At 35.9% G+C, this 26,234-nt stretch overlaps 1 protein-coding gene across 3 annotated transcripts in view; it reads right to left on the reverse strand.

Annotated features, from left to right (window-relative positions):
* SUCLA2 (succinate-CoA ligase ADP-forming beta subunit) overlaps window positions 1-16,838 on the reverse strand; it is a 42,703-nt gene extending 25,865 nt beyond the window's left edge. For 2 of the 3 annotated variants that reach the window (XM_011372027.2, XM_023537750.1), the window contains exons 1-4: window positions 16,687-16,838; window positions 12,967-13,147; window positions 6,814-6,913; window positions 6,465-6,627 (exon numbers count right to left, since the gene is read on the reverse strand). In XM_011372027.2, the coding sequence (XP_011370329.1) occupies window positions 6,465-6,627; window positions 6,814-6,913; window positions 12,967-13,147; window positions 16,687-16,776 (534 nt within the window). In that variant the 5' untranslated portion in view covers window positions 16,777-16,838. Of the gene's footprint in view, window positions 1-6,464; window positions 6,628-6,813; window positions 6,914-12,966; window positions 13,148-15,833; window positions 15,853-16,686 lie in introns of those variants that run through there. The other variant, XM_023537751.1, reaches the window with a different exon arrangement.
* Between the last annotated feature and the right edge of the window lie 9,396 nt (window positions 16,839-26,234).

Genomic DNA, 26,234 nt, shown 5'->3' on the forward strand with positions numbered 1-26,234 from the left:
AAGTGAATAAAGAAGAAGATCGCATGCCCTATTTAGAGGACAGGAAATCCAATCAAGACAATCAATCAGAATGGCAAGAAAAAAGATGCCAAGATTATAAAAATAATTTAAAGAGCATATGGAACACTATTAAGGCTCCAAATATTTGTCTGATTGGCATAACTGAAAAAATTCAAGATGTTGAACAGCTGTTTGAAGAAATAATGATGGAAAACTTCCCTAACCTAGTGAAGGAAATGGACATAAAATCCCAGGAAGCTCAGAGAATTCCAAAACTCAGGGATCCAAAGAGGCCCACACCAAGACACATCATAATTAGAATGCCAAAGGTTAAATACAAAGAAAGAATATTAAAAGCACCAAGAGAAAAACAAATAATTACATATCAGGGAACACCCATACGACTGGCAGCTCATTCCTCAAAAGGAACTATGCAGGACAGAAGGGCTTGGCAAAAAATATTCGACGGGATGAAGACCCAGGACATACAACCAAGAATAATTTATCCAGCAAAGCTATCATTTAGAATTGAAGGACAGATAAAGAGCTTCCCAGACAAAAATAAACTAAAGGAATTTATCACCACCAAGCCAGGAAATGTTGGACGGACTTAAGAAGAAAAACATGTATCAAAAACAGGAATGAAGAATGGTAACAACTACATTCCTATCAATAAGTACCTTAACTGGCAAAGAATTAAGTGCTCCAACCAAAAGGTAGAGTGGCTGATAGGATACGAAAACAAGACCCCTACATATGAAAAGGAAGAGAATGGAAAAAGATATTGCTTTGATGGACCCAGAAGGTATTTAAGTCAGACAGAGAAAGATAAACACTATATGATTTCACTTATATGCAGAATTTAAGGAATTAAAAAAACAAACTAATCAAAAACAGACTCACAAATATAGTGAACAATTTGGTGAAGAACAGAGGGGCGGGGGGTTTGGGAAGCTGGGAGAATGGGATGAAGGGTTAAAGAAGTACAAATTAGTAGCTGAAGGATGGTCATGGGGATGGGGAGCATGACATAGGGAATGCAGTTAGCATTAATACATTGGCTAGGTGGAGGGTCAGGGGATGGAGGGAGCAATAGAGGGATCATTTTACTAACTACATAGATGTCTAAGCAATGTATTGTATACTTGAAACAAATAAAAATAAAAAATAAAAAAGTTGGCATCTAGAAAGGTTTGGGTAATTAGAGATAAAATACAAAAACATCCCTGGTAATACTTGGCACTGATGAACATAACAGCTGGGGCAGCTTGGGAAACATATTCAAACTGGAGTAAAAGGAATTATAGACCAATGGAACAAAACAGAGATCGCAGAAAAAATCCTCATGTATATAGTCAAATGGTCTTAGACAAAGGTGCCAATGCTACGCAATGAGGATAGGATAGTCTCTTCAATAAAGGGTATTGGGGAAATTGGATATCCATGTGCAAAATAATGAAGTTGGACCCTTACCTTATACCATATTCAAAATTAACTCAAATGGATTAAACACCTAAATGTAAGTCCTGAAACAACAAAATTCCTAAATAAAACATAGGGAAAAAGCTATGTCATGACATTGGATTTGGCAATTTCTTGGATAAGACAAAACACAAGAAACAAAAGCAAAAATAGACAAATGGAACTATATCAAACTTAAAAACTTCTACATAGCAGACTGAAAAATCAACAGAGAAGGCAACCTACAGAGTGAAATAAAATATTTGTAAACCACAGATCTGATGAGATTAATATTCAGAATATATAAAGAACTACAATTCACCAATGAAAAAACAAACAACCCAATTTAGAAATGGGCACTTAGACATTTCTTCAAAGGAGTTATGTCTTAGTCAGCTTAGGATGCTATAACAAAATACTATAAACTGTGTGGCTTAATAGACATTTCTCACAGTTCATGCTTCACACCCATAAAAATCTGCTTATCAAATGGTTGTTTGGCCACACTCTTCAAATTCTGTTCCAAATAGCTTTCTCATTTTTTAGCAATACAGTACTACCCTCTTTATCCACAAGGGATATATTCCAAGCGGATGCATGAAAATGCAGATAGTACCAAACCCTATAAATACTGTCTTTCTCTATACACACATGCTTTGCACTTAACAGAAGCACTCTACAGCTTCTCTTTGGCACATCCAAATTGCCAGCATCTATACTCTTGTGCTTTGGAGCCATATATAAGCAAAGTAAGGGTTACTTAAATACAAGCACTGTTATATCTCAACAGTCAATCTGATAACTGAGATGGCTACTAAGTGACTAATGGGCAGGTAGCAACAAAGGGATGATTCATGTCTTCTGCAGGAAGAAGTGGGACAGCATGAGAGTTCATCACACTATTCAGAAAGACACAATTTAAAACTTATGGATTATTTATTTCTGGAATTTTCTATTTCGTATTTTTAAAATGTGGATGAGCACAAGTAACTGAAATCACAGATGGGGGGATTATGGATCTACTGCATAGGCAAGCTGAGAATTTTCTAAATCTTACAGTTCTGATTCCTTTTTGCTTTAACAATTCCTTTTTCAGTTCATTTCTTCTCAAATTTTACTAAAAACAGTCAGGAGCAACCAAGTCACTCCTTCAATACTTTGCTGAAATCCCCCCAGCTAAATATTCAATATTATCACTCCCAAGTTGTCTTTCTTCTACAAAACACTTGAACGTGAACATAATTCAGTCAAGTTCTTTGCCACTTTATAACAAGGATCACCTTTTTTCCATCGTCAAATAACATGTTCTTCATGAACTTCCATGGTTGGCAATATTCTGCATATTATCATATATCAATATGCCAGGAGGGTGACACATCCCTGAGTACAATGAAAACTTTATGTTTTGGACTATTCCAGACCTTGATCTATGTGTCTCTTCACTTGGCTGGTTCTGATTTATATGCTTTAGCTATAATAAAATTATAATCATAAGTATAGTACTTGCCAAAGTACTGTGAGCCTTTCTAACAACTTATAAAACCTGAATGGGTACTAGAAACCTCCAAAATTTGTAGCCAGCTGGATAGAAGTGAGGATGACCTGGGGACCCCCAAACTTGAGGCTGGCGTCTGAAGGGCAGTCACATGGAGGACTTGCCCTCAACTTGTGAAGTCTGGCCCAACTCTGGGTACTTGGTGTCAAAACTCATAGCAAAAGACACACAAAAAAAATGTTTAATAAAAGATTAATTGTATCTTCTGAGTCTAAGGAAGAGAACAGTAGCGAACTTAAGAGAAATGTTTAAAATTATAGTCTAATTTTCAGTTCCTCTATAAACTACAAATGAAAAGATATTCTCTTCCTCTCTAGCAAGGCAGTTCATAATTAAAAGCTTTTACAAAGATCTAAAGAGAAGAAAAAAAAATCTCAGAATTAAGAAAAGCTTGTTCAATTACTGTCATGCTATTGAAATAATCTATAGATAATCCCAAAATATAATTTTATTCAACAGAAGAGACAAAAACCAACAAAATTTTAAAGCATTTGAATATTTTATTTTAGTTTCATTGTCTTTTTCTTTCTTTTATCTACTGATAAAAGAAATGAAAAGCCACATAGAAGGTGCCACTACTGAGGAGAAAAGATAATATAAATTCTCACTAAAGTAATGATTGGCTCTAAGTTAGAGAAAAAGCTTTAAAAAAAAAATATGAAATACTTACACTAGAAAGTGAATAGTCTCTTTTTATACTAATTCCCTGACCAATTAGGAAGAAACCCCAAAATCTATAGCCAATGGTCAGAAAAAAGCTTACATGGATAAAAAGAGAGCAGTTAAAACTATGGTTTTGCATTTTTGTCATGACTACTGAAGAAATAGCTCTTTCTATTTAAAAGATTTGGTTTTAACTTATAAATTTTAAAATAAACTTTCAGAAAAATTTAAGTTCTAGCAAATAGCTATAATTTCAAATAAATTAATGATGCTATTTTCACCTTCTTAAAACTATATTCTTCTTCTCTTATTGGTCTTAGAAAAGATTTTGCCTTAAAATAAATTTGAATTTCAAATGGCATAACAAAGAGGCTACTTAATAAAGATCTCTTTAAAAAAATAAAAATATGAAAAATAAAATGTGAAATTCTTGTAGCACATTTTATATCTATTCCAGGCAAAGTAAAAAACTGTCATAGTATCATTCATTTACAGCAGATTGCAATGTTTTACTTTAGAAATAAATTAACGTAGCAAATGTGAGATGTTAAATTAGATGTGTCTCAGGCCAAAAGTACCCACAGACACTAGGCAAATGTTAAGAAATCTGATTTTTAAAAAGTGCCAAAACAAAGAATAGGTACTTAACCTGATTTTTTTTTTTTTTTTTTTTTTGGCACTACGACTCTAAACAACTGCCAGGCTTCCTGATGTGACACACTAAAGAAACCTATCAGGGTCATCTCCTGAAAACAGATAAGCAACAAAGCAAATTTTAATAATCAGTTAACTCCTGTATGTATAGGAGTTTAATTCAATCAAAAACATTCTTTTTTTTTTTTTTATAAATAGCTGATTTTTTGTTGTCTCTATTAAGGGACCTGTCCACAGGGATCCCAAAAACAGTTCACTATATCCAAAAAACTGACACCAACTCCACACTGGTCCAGTGTGATAGAACATTATAACGTCTTTGGCCAAATGGTTTTATTAGTACTATCGAATTTTTAGTCTGAATTATTACAACTAGGTATTACTTTTGCAAATGAAATAAAAACACTTTTTCCTTAAGATAAATAACATATGATTGCACTTATATATGCGGAATCAAAGGAACAAAAAGAACAAACTAAGTAAAAACAGACTCACAAATATAGAGGACAATCTGGTGACGGCCAGAGGGGAGGAGCATTGAGGAGTTGGAAGAAAGGGGTGAAGGGTTAAAGAAGTATAAATTAGTAGTTGACAGATGATCACGGGGAAGGGGAGCACAGCATAAGTAATGCAGTTAGCATTAATGTATTGGCTAGGTGGAGAGCCAGAGGAGAGAAAGAGTAATTAGGTGGATTGTTTTATAAACTATATAAATGCCTAACCAATGTACTGTATACTTGAAATTAATAATAAAATTTTTAAAAAGATTTTTTTTCTTAATGAGATTCAAATAGTTCTGACATTCAAGTTCTCAAAATGAACTCAAATTTCATCTTTTTCCCTAACGTTTTCATGTATCTTTAATAAAATATATTTAATGTGTTATAATCATATCTTTAACAACACATATTCAGTTTGCTACATTTACTCCAATCAAGATGAGCTACTCTTAATGTATATTATGAGACTCCTATCTCAAACTGTCCAGGCATACAAAGGTTATTGTTATGTTATTTCTAACGTAACTTACAAAATTAAATTCTACTTTATAGAGAAACCTATAGAGGTAAAGACATCATGAATAAGACAAAGCTTTTTATCTTACATCCTAAGTGGGTTTTTACTACCATCTAGTGTTATACCTTAAGAAATACTTTCTTATAAAAATTAAAAGTTACAAAAATACTTTAAAATATCATTCAAACATTACTAGAAAATTTAACTGACCATAGGGAAAAAATCACAGTACAGAAAATAGTTTTTAAAAAGCTATTATATATAAAAATTCTATTTTCATGACCCTTAAATTTTTTCTTACATTACTAATTGTGTAATTGTGTAATTAGTAATATTCTACATCAAATCCTTACCAGAGCTTCCAAATATATACCCAGCTTACGTCAGAAGATAAGCTAGTTACCACAGACTCAGCTCATAAAACTTAACAAACGCACTCAAAAAGTCAAATAATTATAGCATAAAATGATTATCAATGGTCTAAGCACAAGGTCTATGAAAATATTTTCTCTTCACCTGATGCCTAAGTTCACTGCTAACATTTTAGATTCCATTAGGAGAGGAGAGCAGAGCTACAGTATGCTCCTTAGAATCATACCATTTGCTACTGAATGTCACCTTTCAACTTACCAAGTACTAAATCATATAGTGAAACAAACCCCAAACTATTAAAAATACAAGCAGGTTGAAAAAAAAAAAAAAAAGATGAAGCCAGGGATACACATTCTCTTAGTGGGTTAGAGACTTCTTCTTTGGTTAGAATACTTTACTCTGCTAGAATTATTTCCTAGAAAATTTAACTAACCGTAGGGAAAAAATCACAGTACAGAAAATAGTTCTTTTAAGTTGCTCTTAGCAAATTAACAATTTGGAAAGTCTATGGATTTTATTTCAGCAGGGTTTTGTCTATAGCTTTTTTTTTTTTTTCCATTATATATTTGATGGCATTAACTATACTGTTTTTTAAAAATGACACAAAAATATTGTGCTCATGACATATATAAATAGATTATAGATCATACCTTTTTAATCTTTCCCATACAACTACAAATAATCAACTTTTGAAACAATGTAATAAAATCATCCTAAATATATCATGTCTACAATTACTCACTTGAAATGACCTTTCCATTGTTATTGCAAAGTAGTATTCTCTCCTGGGATATCTTCGCTCACAAACCAATACCTGATTGCAAATTCTGCCCTTTTCTCCTGTTTGCTTGGTAAACAACTTCTTCCCAATCATTTGTGAGGAAACGGCTTTTGCCTCTTCTGGACTGAAATAAGAAAAAGAACTCAAATTCTTTTCTTCTCCAAGTGAGAAAAATGAAAGCAAATGATAGTAAAATTCTTATCTAACATTTAAATCTCAGTATTTTCATCACTCAATAATTAGAGGGATCTTTTACAACATATGTTTTTTCTTTAGTAATGACAATTTTTCTTTAAAAGTCATGACTTACGAGAAAACTATCTTCACTCCTCCTTTGAGGCCACTTTCAAATGTTCCTTTTCCTCTACCACCAGCTAAAACCTGTGCCTTTATCACAACATCTTTTGAACCTAGAAGAAAAATACTTCTATTAGATAAGAAGTATAGAGAAGCTGGCAAGACAAAATATTTTATTTAAGCATACACATTAAGTGGTGTTATTAAATGTAGTAAAGTCTCATTAATCCAGTGTCAAAAAGTGAGGCATTCCATATATTTTCTAGATTAGAACACTCAAAACATTTCCCATCTAAAGATCCACAGCATAAAAAAAATTAGCTATTCATATCAAACCATTTTTAAAGCATACTGAAAATAATTTTACCCTCCCTTGACACTTTATCTAGTACTTCGGGAGGTATTAAAAGTACAAAACTGAGACTCAAATGTCTTCCTACTATTTCCCTCCTTTCCTAGGCACAAGCAGACTTGCTATCCTATGAAAATTTGAGCTATAAATGCTACTTTGAGCAGAAATATACCATGACTTCAGGGGAAAATGTCAGTACTGATGCCAATTTACATTGTTCCACTAACAGAAAGCCCCGTTAATACACACTGTCGAGTGGCACAGTTGTGAGGAGTACTAGCAGGCAGGAGTTAAGGTATGTTTATCGAAAGATTCCAGAATGTTATGCTTATAAATCTTAAAAATATTTTTATTTAATTCTCTGAATTCTTCTTCTTTAACACGTAGACTGATCTCTCTTCCTCCCCATTCTAACTTGCTGAAGAAAATGAGCAAACTAGCTGTTTAGCCTAGGTACTACTCATCATTCACTATCCAGGGCAATACCTCTTAGAGGGGCATTCTCTGTCTCCCCAGAGAGGCAGAACTTCAGAGTTCCTCATTTTGCTTCTCATTGCATTTGCCCATATTAGCACTGCAACACCAATATTACATTATGAGATAAAAATTAATCTTTGAGGTCAGAGTTAAGGACATTGTCTTATTCGTTGTTTCCCTACAGATTTGCTGTAGCCATAAATGTGTATTTGAACAGGCTGAAGATGAGAACTCTACTATTGGGGCAAAGTCATCCCCTAATGCACATACCAAGCAAAATGAGGGGACTCCCACCTAATCAAGGAGGCAGCAAATGCAGTTTGTGATCAAACAAATAAGAAATAACCTACAGTTTATACTGAAACAATTATTACAAAAGAACATTTAGAAAATTTATGATGTAAATTGAGTCTACACTGAAAATGTAGACATTTAAATCAGAAGATGGCCCTATGAGTCAGTCAAGGTAGAATTTAAAAAAAAAAAAAAAAAAAACACCTTTTTTTCACATCCCACATTCATTCAGAAAATAGAGGTTCTATCTTCAAAATGCATCCAGGATCTGGACCACTCCTCAGCATCTCCTCAGCATCTCCAATTTGGACCTTAGTCCCAGCCGTCATTATCTCCCCTAGATTACCCTTGTCCTTGATAGAGTATTCTCGAATCAGCACCCAAAATGAGTACCTCACTCTACTTAAAACTTTGCACTGAATGCCCATTTCACTAAGAGTAAGACCACAGTCCTTACAGTGGCAAATTACATGGCGCCGCACAATCTCTCAGCCCCTCCCCCTTTATACTCCTATGCCCTCCTCATTGCTCACTCCACTCTGGCTACACGAGTGTCCACTGTTCTTGGGAGTGCTCCTGCCTGCAGGACATGGCTCTAATGCTACCCCTCTGCCTGGAAAACTCTTCATCTAGGTATCCATGTGGGAAAGTCTTCATTCCCTTCAAGTTTTTCTTTAAATCTCATATTGTCCATGAGGCTTACCCTGATCCCCTACTTAATACTACAACTGTGACCAATCCCCTTTACCCTGCTCTACTATTCCTTCCATTGAAGTCAACACTTTCAAACATAATTTTTCATGTTTATTGTTTTGCTCCCCCACTAGAATATGGGTTCCTGAAGAGTAGAACAGTTTTTGTGTTCATTGATGTTTACACACTCCTAGGAGGGTTCCTGGAACATATTTTCTGAATGTTGAATAAAAGGACATTTAAAAATGAAGAGAATTCTTATTGATTTTCCACTGCTTTTGGAAAAACTCAGAACTAGAAATATTGGGCCCTGCAATTCGAGGTGATTTACAAGTGCCCTGGTTATACAAGATAGACCCTTTTTAATTTGCCACAGTCTCCACCATTCCCAAGTGTCCCAACTAATATGAGATGAAGATTAAACTTAGAAATTTCCTTAAATGTAACAAAATTTTTCTTATTGAGAAGACAACACGTAGAACTATAGCAAATTAAAGAGTTTGTGCTAAAATTAAAAGCAGCAGCCACTAGTCATTTTAGCTGTTTCTGGTTACCTGCCAAGTCATGGTTTTCTAGTACTTTAGAAAAATTCATTTATATCCAAAGAGAATAACGGTAATCCAAACAGTGCAAATGTAATGTAAAAATGGTCAACAGATAAACGGGTGCTTTGCTGGGCTGAATTCAAACATTCCTATTCGTTAAACTGGTAAATTAACACAAGACGTATTAAATAAGAGTAATGAAACTCTACTTTTTTCAAAAACATTTTATAAAACAGATGGCTCATCCCCCAAAGTATCCATTCCCTTTACTTAGGAATATGAATTCCTTAGGGGCAAAGATGCTGCTTCAAAAATTCCTTCTAAAAAAAAGCCCCTCACAACAATAGAAAAGCCAAAAATAATAATAATAATGATATACGGGCTCATCAACTGTCAAGATGGGGAGGAAGATTAGAAGATAAGTTTTAGGGCAACTAAGTGAAACAGATTTTATTCAATTCTAATGTTTCATTCAACAGTTACATGTACATACAGGATAATGTGCTGGAGCTGTAGATACAACAATGAGCAAGGGAGACCTATCCTGCCCTCATAGAGCATACAGTCTTATTAAATTTGACCCATTGCTCTAGTTAAGATATCTTCTAGGGATCCCAAAATTATATTTAAAATATAGTTACCATCCCTCCTAGCTTTAGTAATTCACAAATGTTTTAAGCACGCCTCGTATATAATCACCTAATGAAACATTGAAAAGAAGAAAAAAGAAGGCAAAGTCCTACTGTATGCCATCCCTCTAGGCTGACATTCATTAACCAGTAGTACCCTATGTATACTTATTCAACCAGGAAGAAATCGTACCTTAATTATACTAGAATCCACACCACACCTTTACGATCAATAGGAAAATTATAAGATCTCTGACAAATGCCTTACTGAAAGCTTATCTCCCAGGACCAATAACTAAGAGATGGAATCTGCTCTTAGAACTGACCCCAAACTATAACTGTTTCATTTCTCTGTGCTTAACAACGATCTCTTTGACAATGTGTTTCAGAAACTCCTATGTGATCTTCAAGCTCATTAACCTTCATTTTATGGACTGACAGTGTCTTTAAATCTAATCACAATTAGATTTCTTTCCAACATTTCTTTCATATCTAACTTCAGTTATTCACAATGGGTAAAACTTGCCTACAGGACAGTGCTTCCCAATTTTTTCACATCATGACACAAACAGAAAATGACAAAATTTGTAGGGAATACTGGGGAAAGAGGCCAGAGCTATTTCAGTGGAAGTCAACAGCTTTAAGGCTCAGAAGCCCCAGTCTCCATGCTAACTCAGCTTCTCCTGCCATTCACAGGACTGAGGGGAAACAACAGTTTGTCACACCTGTAATGCATTTATCATAGTATATTGGCAAGTAAGGTAAGAGTTTTTAAGAAATGTGAATTGGAATTTTATGAATTTTACAGTACTTCAAAAAGTAAAAATCACCTTGAGCTAGCCAAAATTAGCACTGGAAATTGCCAGCTACACAGAACCAGGTGTATTTCTAAGGTACCTAATACCGCACCTTGTACAATTAGATCTCATAATCGATACCTTCTGGTAGTAATGCCTTGCAGCAAGAGCAAACTTGTCAATGTCTTCATAGTAGTTACTAAATACATCTTTTAAAGAGTAGAATTTCTGCTCCTCTAGATTTATAGGTCCTCATTAGTCACTAATCCCGCTCCCATACTATAATCATCTGATGTGTTCTTTAATAAAAACACACTTTCTAGATTAACAAGATGCCTTCTGTTCCAAGGGGCTCAAAATCAGAGCTGCGTACCTGCTCCTTACTACTTGTAAGACCTGGTCCCAGAGAACTTGCAAGAAACACTCATAGTTATAGTATATCTTAAACATAACTATTCTTTCTTCTGTAGCTAAGAACCATTAAAGATTTTTACAAGGAGTAAAGAAACCAAAAGATTGACATTTGAATAAATCCTACTCATTTTATGAACGTTTCCACAAATTATTTTTTCTAACAGAACAATGACATTAGACTAAATAAGTAAATATATGGAAAGCTAATTAAAGAAAATGAATTATAATAATTATAATAATTTGGAAATAGAAAAAGAAATAGCTTTTATTGACTTCATTGTATATAAATCAGGCCCTATTAACATTGGTATGGAAAACATTTTATACCTACAGCATTATTATAAAGGAAAGAATTGGTAAACAAAAAAAAAGAAGCATCACTCAAGAGACCGGACTAACAAAAATTTTTTAAAAAGTCAAAGGGTTGGAAATTCATCCCTAAGGACACAAGGATAGAGTAAGAAAAACTTATACTTTCTTAATTAAATTTCCAAGTTTTTCTTCCTACTTAGCTGGCTCTTCTTTAGAAATTAACATTTAGTCAAATATATACATGTATATATGTATATATGGCTGAATATATATATATATAAAATATGACTGAATCTCAAGAAGGTAGTTATTAAAAATTAACCTTTGCAAAAAATACTATACAAATACGAAGTACTATCATGAGTTTTTTTTTTAAGCCTTGACCCTTAAGAGCCTCTTATATGCGATGTTTCAAAGGTAAAAATGAGGTACATCTTTTACCACGCACAAGTTCAAATTACAGGTCATCATCAACAAAAATTCCGCCAAAATTAGTATTAACTTACACAAAGCTTTTACTAAATAAAAAGTTTGCTTGGATTCTGAATAAAAAGAATTTTTTCTGATTAACAAAAAAATTGTTAATGAAAAATTATGCTTCCAAGTCAAGAAAATCATGACTATCACATTCAAAAACACAGTTTATAAGACAATTTTCTGAACTTGTAAATGCCCTCACTTTTGAAAGAAAAACCTATTCTAGAAACAAATAAGTACAGATCTAGATTAAACTTTTTAAAATTTTTTTAAATGTTCCATATCTTTCTTGAAAAATAAAAGCAAAATCTTCAGCAAAGCACATTTAAAGCCATATTAGTCAAAGGTACACATAAGAGAGATTAACTGCTAACCTAAAATTGGTGGAATTTTAAATACTGTTAAAAAGAAAATGCATTATATAGCTAGTACATTACTCATTATCATGTTCTCATATTTTTAAAGTTAAAATTTATTTTTTAATTAAGAGATTAATATAAATTCAAGTTAACAAAAGCTATTAAGGTTTCCATTATCAATAAAAGAACTTACTAATAAACACAGAGCTACTGAATTCAAAAGAATTACTTAATTCATTTAACAAATATTAATATTTACTGACTACCTAACGTGTCAGGCACTCTTCTAAGAGTTTGGGAGATATCATGAACGAAATTATACTAAACAACCCTGCTCTCGTAGAGTTTACATCTAGGGCTCAACTTCTTTTATTTCCCCTTTGGTTCATATTTTTCACGTCAAAAAAGAAAGGGGAAATATTGGACCTCTCTTTACAACCACATAAACAGCTAAGATTGTCCTTCACCAATTTCCTGAAAAATCATCACAGACACCATACTTTTAAACTATGGAGTAGTAAACATAATTTCCTTCTCAATCTATTATATTCCAACTAAAAACAGGACTTCAGCTTCCTAATGCCAATATAAGTGAGTCTTAAATTAATAGCACTATGGGACCACGTAACAGTCTCACAGTAATTTTAGAATGTCGACAATCACAAAGTTCTGCTTCCTCTTTTAAGTAAACGAAATTTATTTTTTATTTTATTAATAAAATAAAAACTAAAAGTTGTTTTAAACCACAAGTAAAGTTTGCATCTTATCAGCATTCCAATCTCCAGGTGACATGAGTATTTTTTTTTTAATTTAGTACCTAATTTTTTGGCAATTGCATAAGCTTCATCTGGTGACTTAGCCACGTGTCCTTTGGGAACGGCGACTCCAGCTTCTTGCAACAATTCCATGCTCATGTATTCGTGTAGTGAGAGATTCCTTTGTTGTTGCTGCTGTACTTGGAGTCCATGGTTGTTAAACAATCCAGAACTTCCCAGAACCTAAAGAAATTGGGGACATAATTATATATGACAGTGAGCTGGCAGTATTCTTGTTAAAAACACCTTCACAAAATAATTTGAGTACTTGGTTTTTCATAACTGTAATAAACCTATTAAATCATCAAAATATAATATTCATAGTACCTAAATTACAACATTAAACTAAAAGCTAATCCACCAGCTAAATATCAAATGTTACCCTCGTAGTTTTAACTCTTTCCTCATCATCTCTAGTCCTTATCTTTAATTTGAGTTGTACTACCAAATCTCTAATGATCTACAGAGCATTTCTACCTCAAGGCCAAATTCAGCAGATCTAAAACCAATCTTATCTTTCCCAACAAATCAAAAATCTTCCCATCCCTTTCTCCACCATTCCTCCAGCAACTAACAAATTTCCCGGCACTAAGATACGTGATAATTGAATGATTTGGTATTTTTACTCTTTCGTACACTCAAGACTCAAAACCCTGGTTTCACTGTGGTGTGCTATCCAGATCCTCCCTTCAGAAACAAGGCATTCACAGCCCAGCTGCTGGGAGCGCTGACTGCTGACAGCTCTCAGCTGAGTCCTCTCATTGGCGACTCCTCTCCCAAAGTCACACTTCTTTCCCATTGTCAGCCTGCATCCAATCACTCACTGGTCAATGGGTGTTAAGCGAGGGATATAAAGACCTGGCACCTCACCCCAATTAGTGACAATTCAGAAGGACCATCCTAGTTGCAGAGAAATAGCAGAGACCCCTACACAGCCCTACACAGCTGCACCCCAATTAGTGACAATTCAGAAGGACCATCCTAGTTGCAGAGAAATAGCAGAGACCCCTACACAGCTGCACCACAATTATGCTTCTCCCTCTATGCAATCCTTCTTCCTTCACTCTCCTAGAAAGGCTGACCCAGAGATCACTTTCCAGTAGACTTCCTCCATGAAACTCTCCATCTCATAGCCTGTAAATATCATCTCAGAAAACTGATCTGCAACATCATCTTTAATGTATTCCTTCTAAATAATTCCCTTAACTGCTACAGCAGTGACCCCTTATCCGTGGTTTTGCTTTCCACAGTTTCAGTCAGAAACTAAGTGGTCAAGTTCAGTCTGAAAATATTAAATGGAAAATTCCAGAAAAAAACAATTCATAAGTTTTAAAATGCACGCCATTCAGAATATCATGATGAAATCTCATGCAGCCCTGCTCCACCCAGTCCAGGATGTGAATCATCCTTGTTCAGCATATCCATGCTGTATATGCTACCCACTTAGCAGGTCACTTAGCAGCCATCTCAGTCATCAGATTGACTGTCAGGGTATCACAGCGCTTGTGTTCAAGTAACCCTTATTTTACTCAATAATGGTTCTAAGGATACTCACAAAACTGCTAGTACGGTATACTGTTATAAGAGTTCTATTATACTAGTTATTGTTATGTTAATCTTTTACTGTGCCTAATTTATAAACTTTATCATAAGTATGTATGCATAGGAAAAACATAATATATATAAGGGTAGGTTACTATCCATGGTTTCAGGCATCCACTGAAGATCTTGGAACATATCTCCCATGAATAAGATGAACTACTGTATATTTTTATTTCAAATACCTATATTTGCAAAGAATTAGCAGTACATATAAGGTACTGGTAATAGCTCTTTTACCGCTTTAAATATTTTTTAAATATCTGAGGTATCTTGATAATCCTTTCCTTGCACCACTAGAAGTTGTAACTTGAAATATCATGAGCTTTGAATTACGTTAGTAACACAAATTCCTGCATAATCACAAGGATTCCCCACATTTAAGTATTTGTCTTTCTTGATATTACCCCTTAGAAGATTCCAAAGGCCACCAATTCCTATCCAAATCCTTACACCACCACCTATCCAGTCACACACTTGGTTTAAATAATACATATTAAAAAGTGGAAAAATGTCATTACTGGGGAGTGCGACTCACTCTGTAAGAAAATATCTTAAATTAATCTACTTGTAACTTTATTTTTATCAAATATACCTGGATGAAAGATAGAGAAACCAGAAGAAGATCAGAGAACCAAACAAAATGTTTAAGAGAATTTGCAAAATTCATTGAGTGACCTTGAAAAAGTTTCCTAAGAACTTGCATCTCTGTGTCCTCATCTACAAAAGAAAGGGGATGGACCAAGGTCTTTCTAAATTCTAAAGCCACATTACTTAATGTGAGGGTAGAAGATGTTATAATACAATATTAGGAATCTCCGTATGGAGAGACAAAGGCTTATAAAGGTATTTCCAAAAGGATAAAGATTATGATTAGGACAAAAACAAATTCACCTCACTTTCTAAAAACTAGACAGCACCCTTAAGAAGGTGACCATAAGACACATAAGAAGGAAGATCAAGGCCAAAAAAAAAAATCAAAGTCATGAAATTCACTATCTCTGGACTGAAAGTATGAATAGCTTTTAAAAGATAAAATAACAGTCAAAATCAATTCATCTATGGCATGTCTGAGGAGTTACTTCAGTATGTAACCTAAAACTCTGGAGCTGACTTACAAAGCCAATTATGCTGTTCCACAAGTTTCATGGCATCAACGTTGAAAAGAATAGGCCAATTCTTATGTTTTGGAAAAAACTATAGAGAAGATTCAAGTAAACAGGCATTAGAGCCAAACAATTCTGGAATTAAAACTCAGCTTTGACCTTACCTGCTTCCTGACCTAGCCCAAATTACTTGCTCTCTTAGCCACAGTTTCTTCATCAATGATGCAGATATTAATGACTCCCTTACAGTGCTGCTGAAAAGCCTAATGAGAGACTACATGTTAAAACGCTTAGCACATAGCTGGCACACAGTAAACACCCAAAAAACAAAACAAAACCTGCGGCCATTATGCTGCAGTCTATCCAAAAATGAAGTAATCTAAAAGATTATTTTCGTACTTCCCCAAGTGGCAAGCTGGTAAACATCATCTTATTACTACTATTAACAAACAGAGCAGTACACAATTACTTGGGGGAGAAACTTCCCTGCCTCGTCCCAGAAAAGCCCAATCACCAAGCACCGCTCGTCCTGGGAAGTCATCTCACCTAATGACAGCTCCTAACTAACACAAAAGTACATCTGAAGGGCATTTACCGCCCCCCCCCTCCCCGCGCCGCCCCGCCAAACAGGGGCAGCGTAAGCCTCTGCCCACCCTGCGAGACGCAAGAATGGCAGAAGAAACTGCCCTGGACCCTTGACCTACACTGGGACCCCACCCCGATTCCCCGTCGCCCCTCGGAAACTGGGTGAGCAGCTGCAGCCTGGTCGCCAAGGCTCCTCAAGACTGAGGACCAGAGCAAAGAAATGCAAACATGGACCAGCTCGCAGTCCTGGCGCGCCGCACTACCGGGCGAGCCGCCCGCAGGCCTGACGGGGCACCCCATGTCACCCAATGTCACCGACTGAGAAGTGACCCCCAACCGGATCCCTTTACACCACGCCCACAGGAGCCAAGTCTCCGGCCTCTCCCATTCTCCTGCCGACCCTCGAAGCAAGAGCAGGCTGGGTTGCAATACCTGGGCGGCGGCCCGCAGCGCCGACCGGGGCGGGTGGCTCCTAAGGGTGGAAGCGGCCAAAAGCCGGCTATAGAATATGGAGGCCGCCATTTCTGAGTCCAACCCCGACCCCTCGGTCGGTGCCGCGCGCAGGCGCAGCGATGCGAGGTGTCGGGCGGCGTAGCAGGGGCGGCGCGCGGGCCTCCTGGACCCACCCGTCGGGGCGGGGCCTCGGCTTAACTCCGCGGCTGCCGGGAGGGCACAAGCAGAAATCAGACTAAGCAAAAATCGGACTAAGGAGAAATCGGACTTGTCCGATGTAAAAGCAAACTTTGACCTGTGAAACAGGACCGCAGCCTCAATATTCGACCGGCAGCCAGAAAGTGCCTAACCATTTCGCAATGGAAGGACGACCAGCACCTCCACTTGTGGGATCTTAACTTCTCCGAGGCTCCGTGGCTTCGTCTGTAAGATAGGATGCATTCAAAAAATAAGTACCTAATGTCTGCTTGAGCCAAACACTGAGTCGAGCCCTTGGAATACAACAGTGAGTAAAACAGAGCGATTCCAGCGCTCAAAGAGAAGAGGGTTTGCCACTAGTTATCCATCCAGACGGCACACCGGCATCACTTGGGAAGCTTGTTTAAAAATTACCTTCAGCAGACTCCATCTAAGGAAATCTGTTTCTTAGAGTTATGTAGATGAATCAGATGCACATATTGTGCCTTGAAAACCCTGAGATGACGTTGTCCCCTATCAAAAAACTGACCACTGGACATCGGGGTTCAAAATGTTTCGAAGCCATTTCAGTGGGCAAGATCTTAACCGAGGAATAGGTGGGCATTGCTGACAAGCATTAGCCAGACTCTGGTACCTACTTCTGATGCACAGTGACTCCATTTACAGATCTGCACTGTATAAACAAAACGCGAATCTAATACAAGCAGCTTATCAACTTACGGAATAGAAAGGAGTTTTTAGCAGTCCCCCAAATCTCAATTCTTAAAGGCCAGACTTTCTTGAGGATTTTTTTGTTCCATTGGCACTCATGGGGAAGTAACCTCAAGGTTACTTTCATCACTAATAGATGCTCTGTGCAGTTAGAAGCAGGGAAAGGGGAAACAGACATTGGTAGCTGGGATGTCTCTTGCTCTACCCTTCTACTACCCATCATAGCCAATCAAATAAAATCTGGATGATGCGTACAAAGAGCTGGGCCTGGGACCTGCCAGTTTCTATGAAGAACATATATCCCATCGGATATGAGTAGGGCATACTAATTTTCAAGCCAGCTCATTTTAATTGATAGTAAACACAGTAGTTACCAGTACAACCAAACCTCTGAATCCAACGCCAGTTATGTAAAGGTACATGGATAAATCCAATGCCAGTTATGTAAAGGTACATGGATAAACACCAGTTATGTAAAGGTACATGGATAAACCCTAAATCTTATTTTAGTCCATGTACTAAAATAAGATGTAAGGCTATAATCCTGCTAGAAGCCTAACTGGTTTAACTTTGCTTTAAGTTCAAGTCACATCTCCATTGCTATGTCCTCTATGATACTAGCTTAAAAGCAGGCATAATAACAACAGAAAAATGGATGGGAACGCCAATGAGAAAGAACATGCTGGTTCATGGGGCCCTGCTGCTTTGGAGGCCCAAACAAGGTGGAGGCGCACTCCTCCCACAGAGCTTCTGGATTTTGTTCAGAGCAGCTATACCTCTTCACACTTCATTGAAGAATTGAGTAAGGTAAAATGATGTTAGGCCACCTATTTGCTAAGTGTTTCATCATTATGCAATCAGCCTTAAAAAATGAAATTACCAAGAAACTACTTTTTCATGGCAAAAAAAATTGCAATCCTTATCTACAAGACTTTTAGAAACTAGTAGTGGGCAGTAAAGTATAACAGAATTTGTTAAGCAGATACCCAGGTTTGGGAGGCTGGTAGGAGGGATTGTAGGGTGAAGAAGAAATGAAAGAAAGAATTGTTCCTCTGGTGCAATGCCATTCCTGTCCTTGACCTCTAGTCTCCCACTTTGTCTATCTCTGCCTTCCAGGAGATTAAAGGTGGGATGGTATGCAGGAAAGAGGGGAAAAGAAATTTCCTGAGGGGAAGAAAACTGATTTTTTCACAGTCCTTTAAAATCATTAAAGTTTTTATACCCTCCACATTCCAATGCCCCTGGAAAAGATGAAGAGAGGAGAGAAGCTAGACATTCTCTGGTGGTTCCTTGAGGGGGGTCCCTGTGCTGTGCACTTGCCAAGCCCATTGTGTCCAGGACAAAGGATAATTCCAGCCCCAAAGAGATTTGGGAATCTAAAACAAGGAGCATTAGAGGCGGACCCAAAATTTCTTGAACACAAGGGTGATACAGGGGTGGAAACCTCTGGCAGGTTTGTGGACTCCTGCAGATAGAGCCAAATCATATTCCCAGGATTCGTATCTACCCCAACAGAGCTGGAGAAGCCTGCAAGGGCTTCTAGAACCTTTGAAAGTTACATAGACAAGTACAGAGAGCCAGCAGGCGAGAACAAGAAGAGATAGACCTGTAAGGAGCAATGATTCAGAGTGTTTGAGAAGAGGAACGTGTCAGAAAAAAGAAAAAAAAAAAAAGAAGAAGAAAAAGAAGAAAAATAAAGAAGAAGAAAAAAAAAAAAACAGGACTAGATGTTCCCTGCTGTTCTATCACCACATGTATCCCCTGCATTGAAGGAGAAGGATGGAAAAAGATCCTCATTTAACAGAGATTAAGTTTCTTGCATTTGATGTAATAAGGGTGAATAATAGAATTTAAGTTCAGATGTATAAAGATAGTCACAGTTCTCATACACATGAACTTATAAAATGAACTTGGTATTACTGTACCACTAGTTCTCAACCTTGGCTGAACCCTAGAATCACCTGGAGAGATTTTATAAAATCTTTGCTTGGGCCCCACCACCAAAGTGTCTAATTCATTTGTCTAGGGTGGGACCTAGTGTGATCTTTTGTAAAAATTCCCCTAGTGTTTTTAATAAGTACCCAAGAATAACAACCACTCCTGCCTTGCTCTTTCTACTGTCTTTTTGTGTTACTGGAGGGGAGGGGCTTTGTAAGGGAGGAGGCAGTCACCAGGGATGAGCATTGGATTTAAAGTCAATACACCTGTATTTGAATTCTAGCTCTGCCACCTGCTAATTGTGTGGTCTTAAGCAAGTCACTTATCCTCTCTGAGTTTCAGGTTCCACATTTGTTAAAAATGGGTATTTTTTTTCTGGTAGTTGCTGTAACAAATTGACACAAATTGGGTAGCTTAAAAAAATCTCAGTTCTGGATGCCATAAAACCAAAATTGTTGTCATCTGGATAAATTCAAAGTGTTAACAGGTCCACACTCCCTCTGGAGGATTAAGGGGGAAATCTGTTCCTTTCCATTTCCTGCTTCGGTGGCTACTGGTACTCCTTAGCCTGTAGTAACTTCACTCCAATCTCAGCCTCCTTCTCTTCTCTCTGTGTCAAATATTCTCTCTTTTAAGGATATATGTACTTTTAGGACCCACCATGCTACAGAATAATCTCCCCATTTCAAGATTCTTAGTGTAATCATATCTGCAAGTCCTTTCACCATATAAGGTAGGTCACAGGTCCCAGGGATTAGGACCTGGATATATTTCAGAGGGATGGTATTGAGCCTACCACAATATCTAGTAATAAATGCCCTAACTGTCTGGTGAAAGTTAGGAACAAGATAAATATGTGAAAACATCTGAAAATGTTATGTAAATCCAAGATATAATCATTATTGCCGCTTTCCATGACTCAGTTTTTACAACTCCCAGCTACATGTGCTATACCCCTGGTAGCCCTAACAGCTTCCCATATGCTCTCCCAGAATATCTCCCTTGAGGTAGAGCTAGAGACATCCTAAGTTTATACAGGCCCCCAGAATTGAAGAGATAAGTGACTCCAACCTCAGGACACTTTACTTATGTTGGAAAATTGACAAAATATATTCTACTGACTCCCAACAACACATAAGAGAAATTGTGCAAATAAGTAAATATCTTAAGAATAGTGGGGGTTAGATTTCTTTCTATCAAATAAGGAAGTCAAAATATGAAAAAGAGAACATTAGAGTTTTTCTCTTGTTTGGAATTAAGTATTGGTATAAACTCATGATTTTCAATATGTAGTGATAGATATAGAAATAGATATAGATATTATATTACATAGGTTTCTCCAGAGAAGCAGAATCAGTAGAATGTGTACATATATAGAGAGATTCATTTTAAGGAATTAGCTCATGCAATTATGAAGATTGGCAAATCCAAAATCTTCAAGGTGAGCCATCAGGCTGGAAACCTAGGGAAGAACTAATGTTGAAGTTCAAGTCCAAAGTCCATCAGGCTGGAGATATCCCTTTTTTGGAGAGATTAGTCTTTCATTCTATTCAGGCCTTCAACAGATTGGGTGAGAACCATCCACATCATGGAGGGAAATCTGCTTTACTAAAAGTCCACTGATTTAAATGTAAATCTCATATAGAAGAACATCCTCCTGAAAATATTCAGAATATTGTTTTTGTTTGACCAAATATCTGGGCACCATGGCACATAAAATTAACCATCACATATTTATGTGTGTGTGTGTGTGTGTGTGTGTGTGTGTGTGTGTGTGTGTGTGTGTTTGCCTTCTCTGTACGCTGAGAAGGCCTGGGAGCAGCAACCACCAGTAACAATAAGCACATCTTATGCCCAGATTTAATTACCATTCTCCACTAAAAAGAACTAGATATTTTTGGAGAAATCACTAGTTATAGGATTGAGCAGGGAAAGTACAAGATGAGCTTGGAATGTACTGTTGAGTCAAAAAGTAAGGATGTGCTCAAAAAGTGGGAGATGTATCAAAAATACAGAAGCCAAATAGCCGTTAGCTAATTATGTGACAATTTGAACAACAAAATAAATAATAGCAGAAAATGATATAGATGTACTTTCCCTTATTCTTCCCACTTAGTACAACTAAAAACTCTAGATGTTATATATACTATATATTATATATATATATATATAAAACTCTAGATGTTATATGTACTATAAATTATATATATAGTATATATAATTTGTATATATAAAACAATCATAAGAAGACAATGATAGGAGAAGAAAAGTAGATAGTCAGATAGGGACCTCTGAACCAAGGAATAGCATGGTAGTAATTCTCTGGGTTTTCTTTTTGCCTTAAATATCCCAAATTTGATGCTAAAGAAGCTAGTAAATCATAAATGCCATTGGGTGCAGACAAAAAAAAAAGCCCCCTAAAAAGCCTGCTCTCTGAAGCTAAAAGACTAGGAAAGGTGCAGCCAAGCAAGATGGAAACTTTCATACAATAGCCATTATTCTCTGGTCAAACACCACAAACAAAACTATGGCCCTACCTTCACCATGCCAGCAAAGTTTGAATGGAGCATCAAAAATTCCACACTTACAAGGCTGTAATGAGGTACTCCAACATACCACTAACAGTGGTGTTGTAGAAGTACACTGAGAATTTTATTTCCACTGACTAGCAATGAGCCCCTCTCCTCCCAAAGTGTTAATGGAGACCACCTGAGGAGCCTGGACTTCTGCCCCAACCCAGGAGTAATGAGGCACTTTCCCCTTCTCCACTGGGGTGGTATCAGAAGAGTCCTGATGAAAAGTCAATATTTTCACCACTGTAGAGCATTAACAAAACCACCTCCACTGTGGTGTCACTGGAAGCCAGAACTCCTACCCTTACCCAGTGGTAAGGAGGAGCTCCCCGACCTTGGGAAGCAATGAAGGCCAAGAGAGGAACCTCTCTACTTCTACCTGACAGTACCTAAGCAGTACTCTCCCCTTTTCTCTGTCAGAGCAATTTGAAGAAAAAAAAAAAATCAAGCTAAAACAAGGTTAAAACAAGATCCAGAATCTCATAACATAATATGAAAATGTCTAGGTTTCAATAGAAAATTATCCATCATAGCAAGAAACAGAAAATCTCAAATTGAACTTAAAAAGTACAATCAATGTATGCCAACACAGAGAAGATAGAGATGTAAGATTATTTGCCAAAGATTTTAATACTAAAGTATGATTAAAAAATGCTTCAATGAGCAATTATGAACATGCTTGAAAAGGGTAAAAAAAAATTGAAAGCCTCAGCAAAGATATACAATATATAAAAAAAGAATCAAATAGAAATTTTAGAACTGAAAAATATATAATAACTGAAATAAGAAAGCTCAGTGGTGGTCTCAACAGCAGAGAGCAAAGAATCAGTGAATGGGAAGGCAGAAGAATAGAAATTACTCAATCTGAACAAGAAATTAAATAAATTGAAAAAATAAAATAAACAGAGCCTCAGAGACCTATGGGACTATAACAAAAAATTTAATATTCGTGTCATCAGAATCCCAGAAGGAAAGAAGAAAGAGGACAGGGCTGAAAAAGTGCTCAAAGAAATAATAACTGAAAGCTTCCCAAATTTGGCAAAAGACATAAACCTACAGATTCAAGAAGTTGAACAAACTCCAAACAGGACAAATCCAACGAAATCCACACAAGACACATCATAACTAAACTCCTGAAAACTAGGACAAAGAAAAAATCTTGAGCAGCCAGAGAAAAATGACCCTTACCTATACAGGAAAAAAATTCACATGACAGCAGATTTCTCATCACCTATGTCTGAGGCCAGAAGGAAATAGCACAACAATTTTCAAGTGCTGAAAGAAAAGGATTGTCAACTCAAAATCTCATATCTATTGAAATATCCTTCAGGAATGGAAGGGAAATCAAGAGATTCTCAAATGAATGAAAACTAAGAGAATTTGTCATCAGACAACTGAAGACTTAAAAGAAAGTCTAAAGGAAAGTCTCTAAACAGAAAGGAAAAGATCGAAGAAGAAACTTTGGAACATAGAGAAGGAAAAAAGACAATGGTAAGCAAAGATATGGGTAAATACAATCGGTGTTCTCTTTCCTCTTGAGTTTTCTAAATTATGTTTGATAATTGAAGCAAAAATTATAATACTGTCAGATATGGTTCTAAATGTAAGCAGAGAACAAGTTTGAGACAATTATATATTATAAACACAGGAAAGTAAAAGGACAATAATGGAAGTAGGTTTTCTATACACACATGAAAAAAACTACAATATTCTGTGGTGATATATGTATAATGTAATACCTAGACCAACGATTTGAGAAGCTATAAAAAAAGATATACTCAAAAACACTATAAATAAATAAAAATGGAATTCTAAAAAGATATTCAAGTAACCTTCAGGAAGCAGGAAACAGAAAATAAAGAAACAAATAACCCAGAGAACAAATAGAAAATAAATAATAAAGTGGTAGACTTAAGCTCTAACATAGCAATAATTACATTAAATGTCAATGGTCAAAGTGCACCAATTAAAATACAGATATTGACAAGGTTGCTTAAAACATGATTCCACTGTATGTCGTCTATAAGAAACATTTCAAATACAATGATATAGGCAAATTGAAAGTTAAAGGATAAATATATGTCATGCAAATATTAATCAAAAGAAAGCAAAGTGACTAAATCAATGTCAAATAAAGTACTTCAGAAAAGAAAATCACCAGAGACAGAAAGGAACAATATATAATTATGAAAGAATTAATCCATCAAGACATAGGAATCCTAAATATGTAGGCACTAACCACAGAGTGCAAAATATGCAAAGCAAAAACTTTCAAAGTGAAAGGAGAGAAAAGCAAACTAACAATTACAGTTGGAGACTTCAATGCCCTTCTCTTAATGATGAATAGGACAAATAGGCAGAGAACTGACAAAGGTGGAGAACTTAACATCATCAACCAAAAGGCTCTAATTAACATTCATGCAGCACTCCACCCAACGACAGCAGAATACACAATCATTTCAAGTGTATATCAAGATAGATCATATGCTGGCCATACAACAAATCTCAGCAAATTTAAGTGAATTGAAATCATACAGAGTATGTTCTCTAACCACATGGAATCAAACCAGAAATCAGTAGCAGAAGGATAACAGAAGAATTTCCAAACACTTGGAAACTAAACAACAGATGTCTAAATAATCCATGAATCAAAGACAAAGTTTCAAGGGAAATTTAAAAAATATACATTGAACTAGTGACAGTGAAAACACAACATATCAAAATTTGTGAGACACAGGTGAAGCAGAAAGAACAGGGAAATAACACAAATGCTTACCTTAGAAAAGAAGAAAATTCTCAATCCAATAATCTAAGCTCCCACCTCATGAATTTAGAAAAGGAAAAGCAAAGTAAACCCAAGGGAAGAAAAAGAAAAAAACATAATATTGATGAGAGCAGAAATAAATGAAATCGAAAACAGAAAAATCAATGAAACGGTAGGGAAAAATCAATGAAACAAGGAGCTGATTCTTTGAAAAGATCAATAAAATTAATAAACCTCTAACAAGACCGACTAAGAAAAAAGCAAGAGAAGACATAAAGTCCCAGTGTGAGGAATGTAGCAGGGTATATCATTACAGACCCTGAAGACATCAAAAGGTTAATAAGAAAATTCCACAAATAATACCACACACACATAAATTTGACAATTTTGACAAATAGACCAATTTCTCAAAAAGCACAAATTATCGCAACTCTTTCAATATGAAAATGTAATTTCAATAGATCCTATAACTATGAAGGAAATTGTATTTGTAATTTTAAAATTCAAAAAAAATCCCAAGTCCACGTGATTTCACTGAAAAATTCTATTAAACATTTAAATGAGAACACCAATTCTATACAATGTCTTCCAGAAGAAAGAAGGGAAAACTTTCCAATTCATTTTATGATGCTAAAATTACTCTGATACCAAAGTTAGAAAAATGCAGAACATAAAAAAGAATGTTGACCAATATTTCTTATGAGTATAGATGCAAAAATCCATTTGGCCCATAGCATCCTACATGAAGAATACACAAGTGAAGGAAAAGAGTCCAATGTCCACTCTATCGATGCACAGGAACGATGCCAGTCGCTGTGAGCTAGAACTCCTTGGCCCAGTTCCTGGTAGCACTAAGAGTTCCAAACGAGATAAACTTACAATCCTCAAAAGAATCTAGACTATATATGCAAAGCAGGCTACACCAGCAATTCTCAAATTTTGGGCCTCAGGATGTTTCTAGACCTTTAAAGTTGTTGAGGATCTCACAGAGCTTTCATGTGGCTATATCTATCAATATTTACCATCTTAATTTTAATTTAAACTGAGAAAGTTTAGATTTATTTACTCACTTTAAAAACAGCTGTAATAACCTGTTACATGTTAACACAAATAATAAACTTTTAGGAAAAATTCTTTCCAAAAAAAAAAAAACCATTAGTGAGAAGAGTGGCATTGTTTTACATTTTTGTAAATCTGTTTAATGACTGGATTAATAGAAGACCCCAATATTATCATATCTACTTTTGCATTCAGTTGATTATAATATGTATTTTTATTGACGTATGTGAAGAAAATATGTGCAAATAGGTAGTTAAAAAAAGAGGAGTATTTTATTAGCCTTT

This window comes from Pteropus vampyrus, unplaced genomic scaffold, assembly GCF_000151845.1.
Source record: "Pteropus vampyrus isolate Shadow unplaced genomic scaffold, Pvam_2.0 Scaffold198, whole genome shotgun sequence".
Lineage (NCBI taxonomy): Eukaryota > Metazoa > Chordata > Mammalia > Chiroptera > Pteropodidae > Pteropus > Pteropus vampyrus.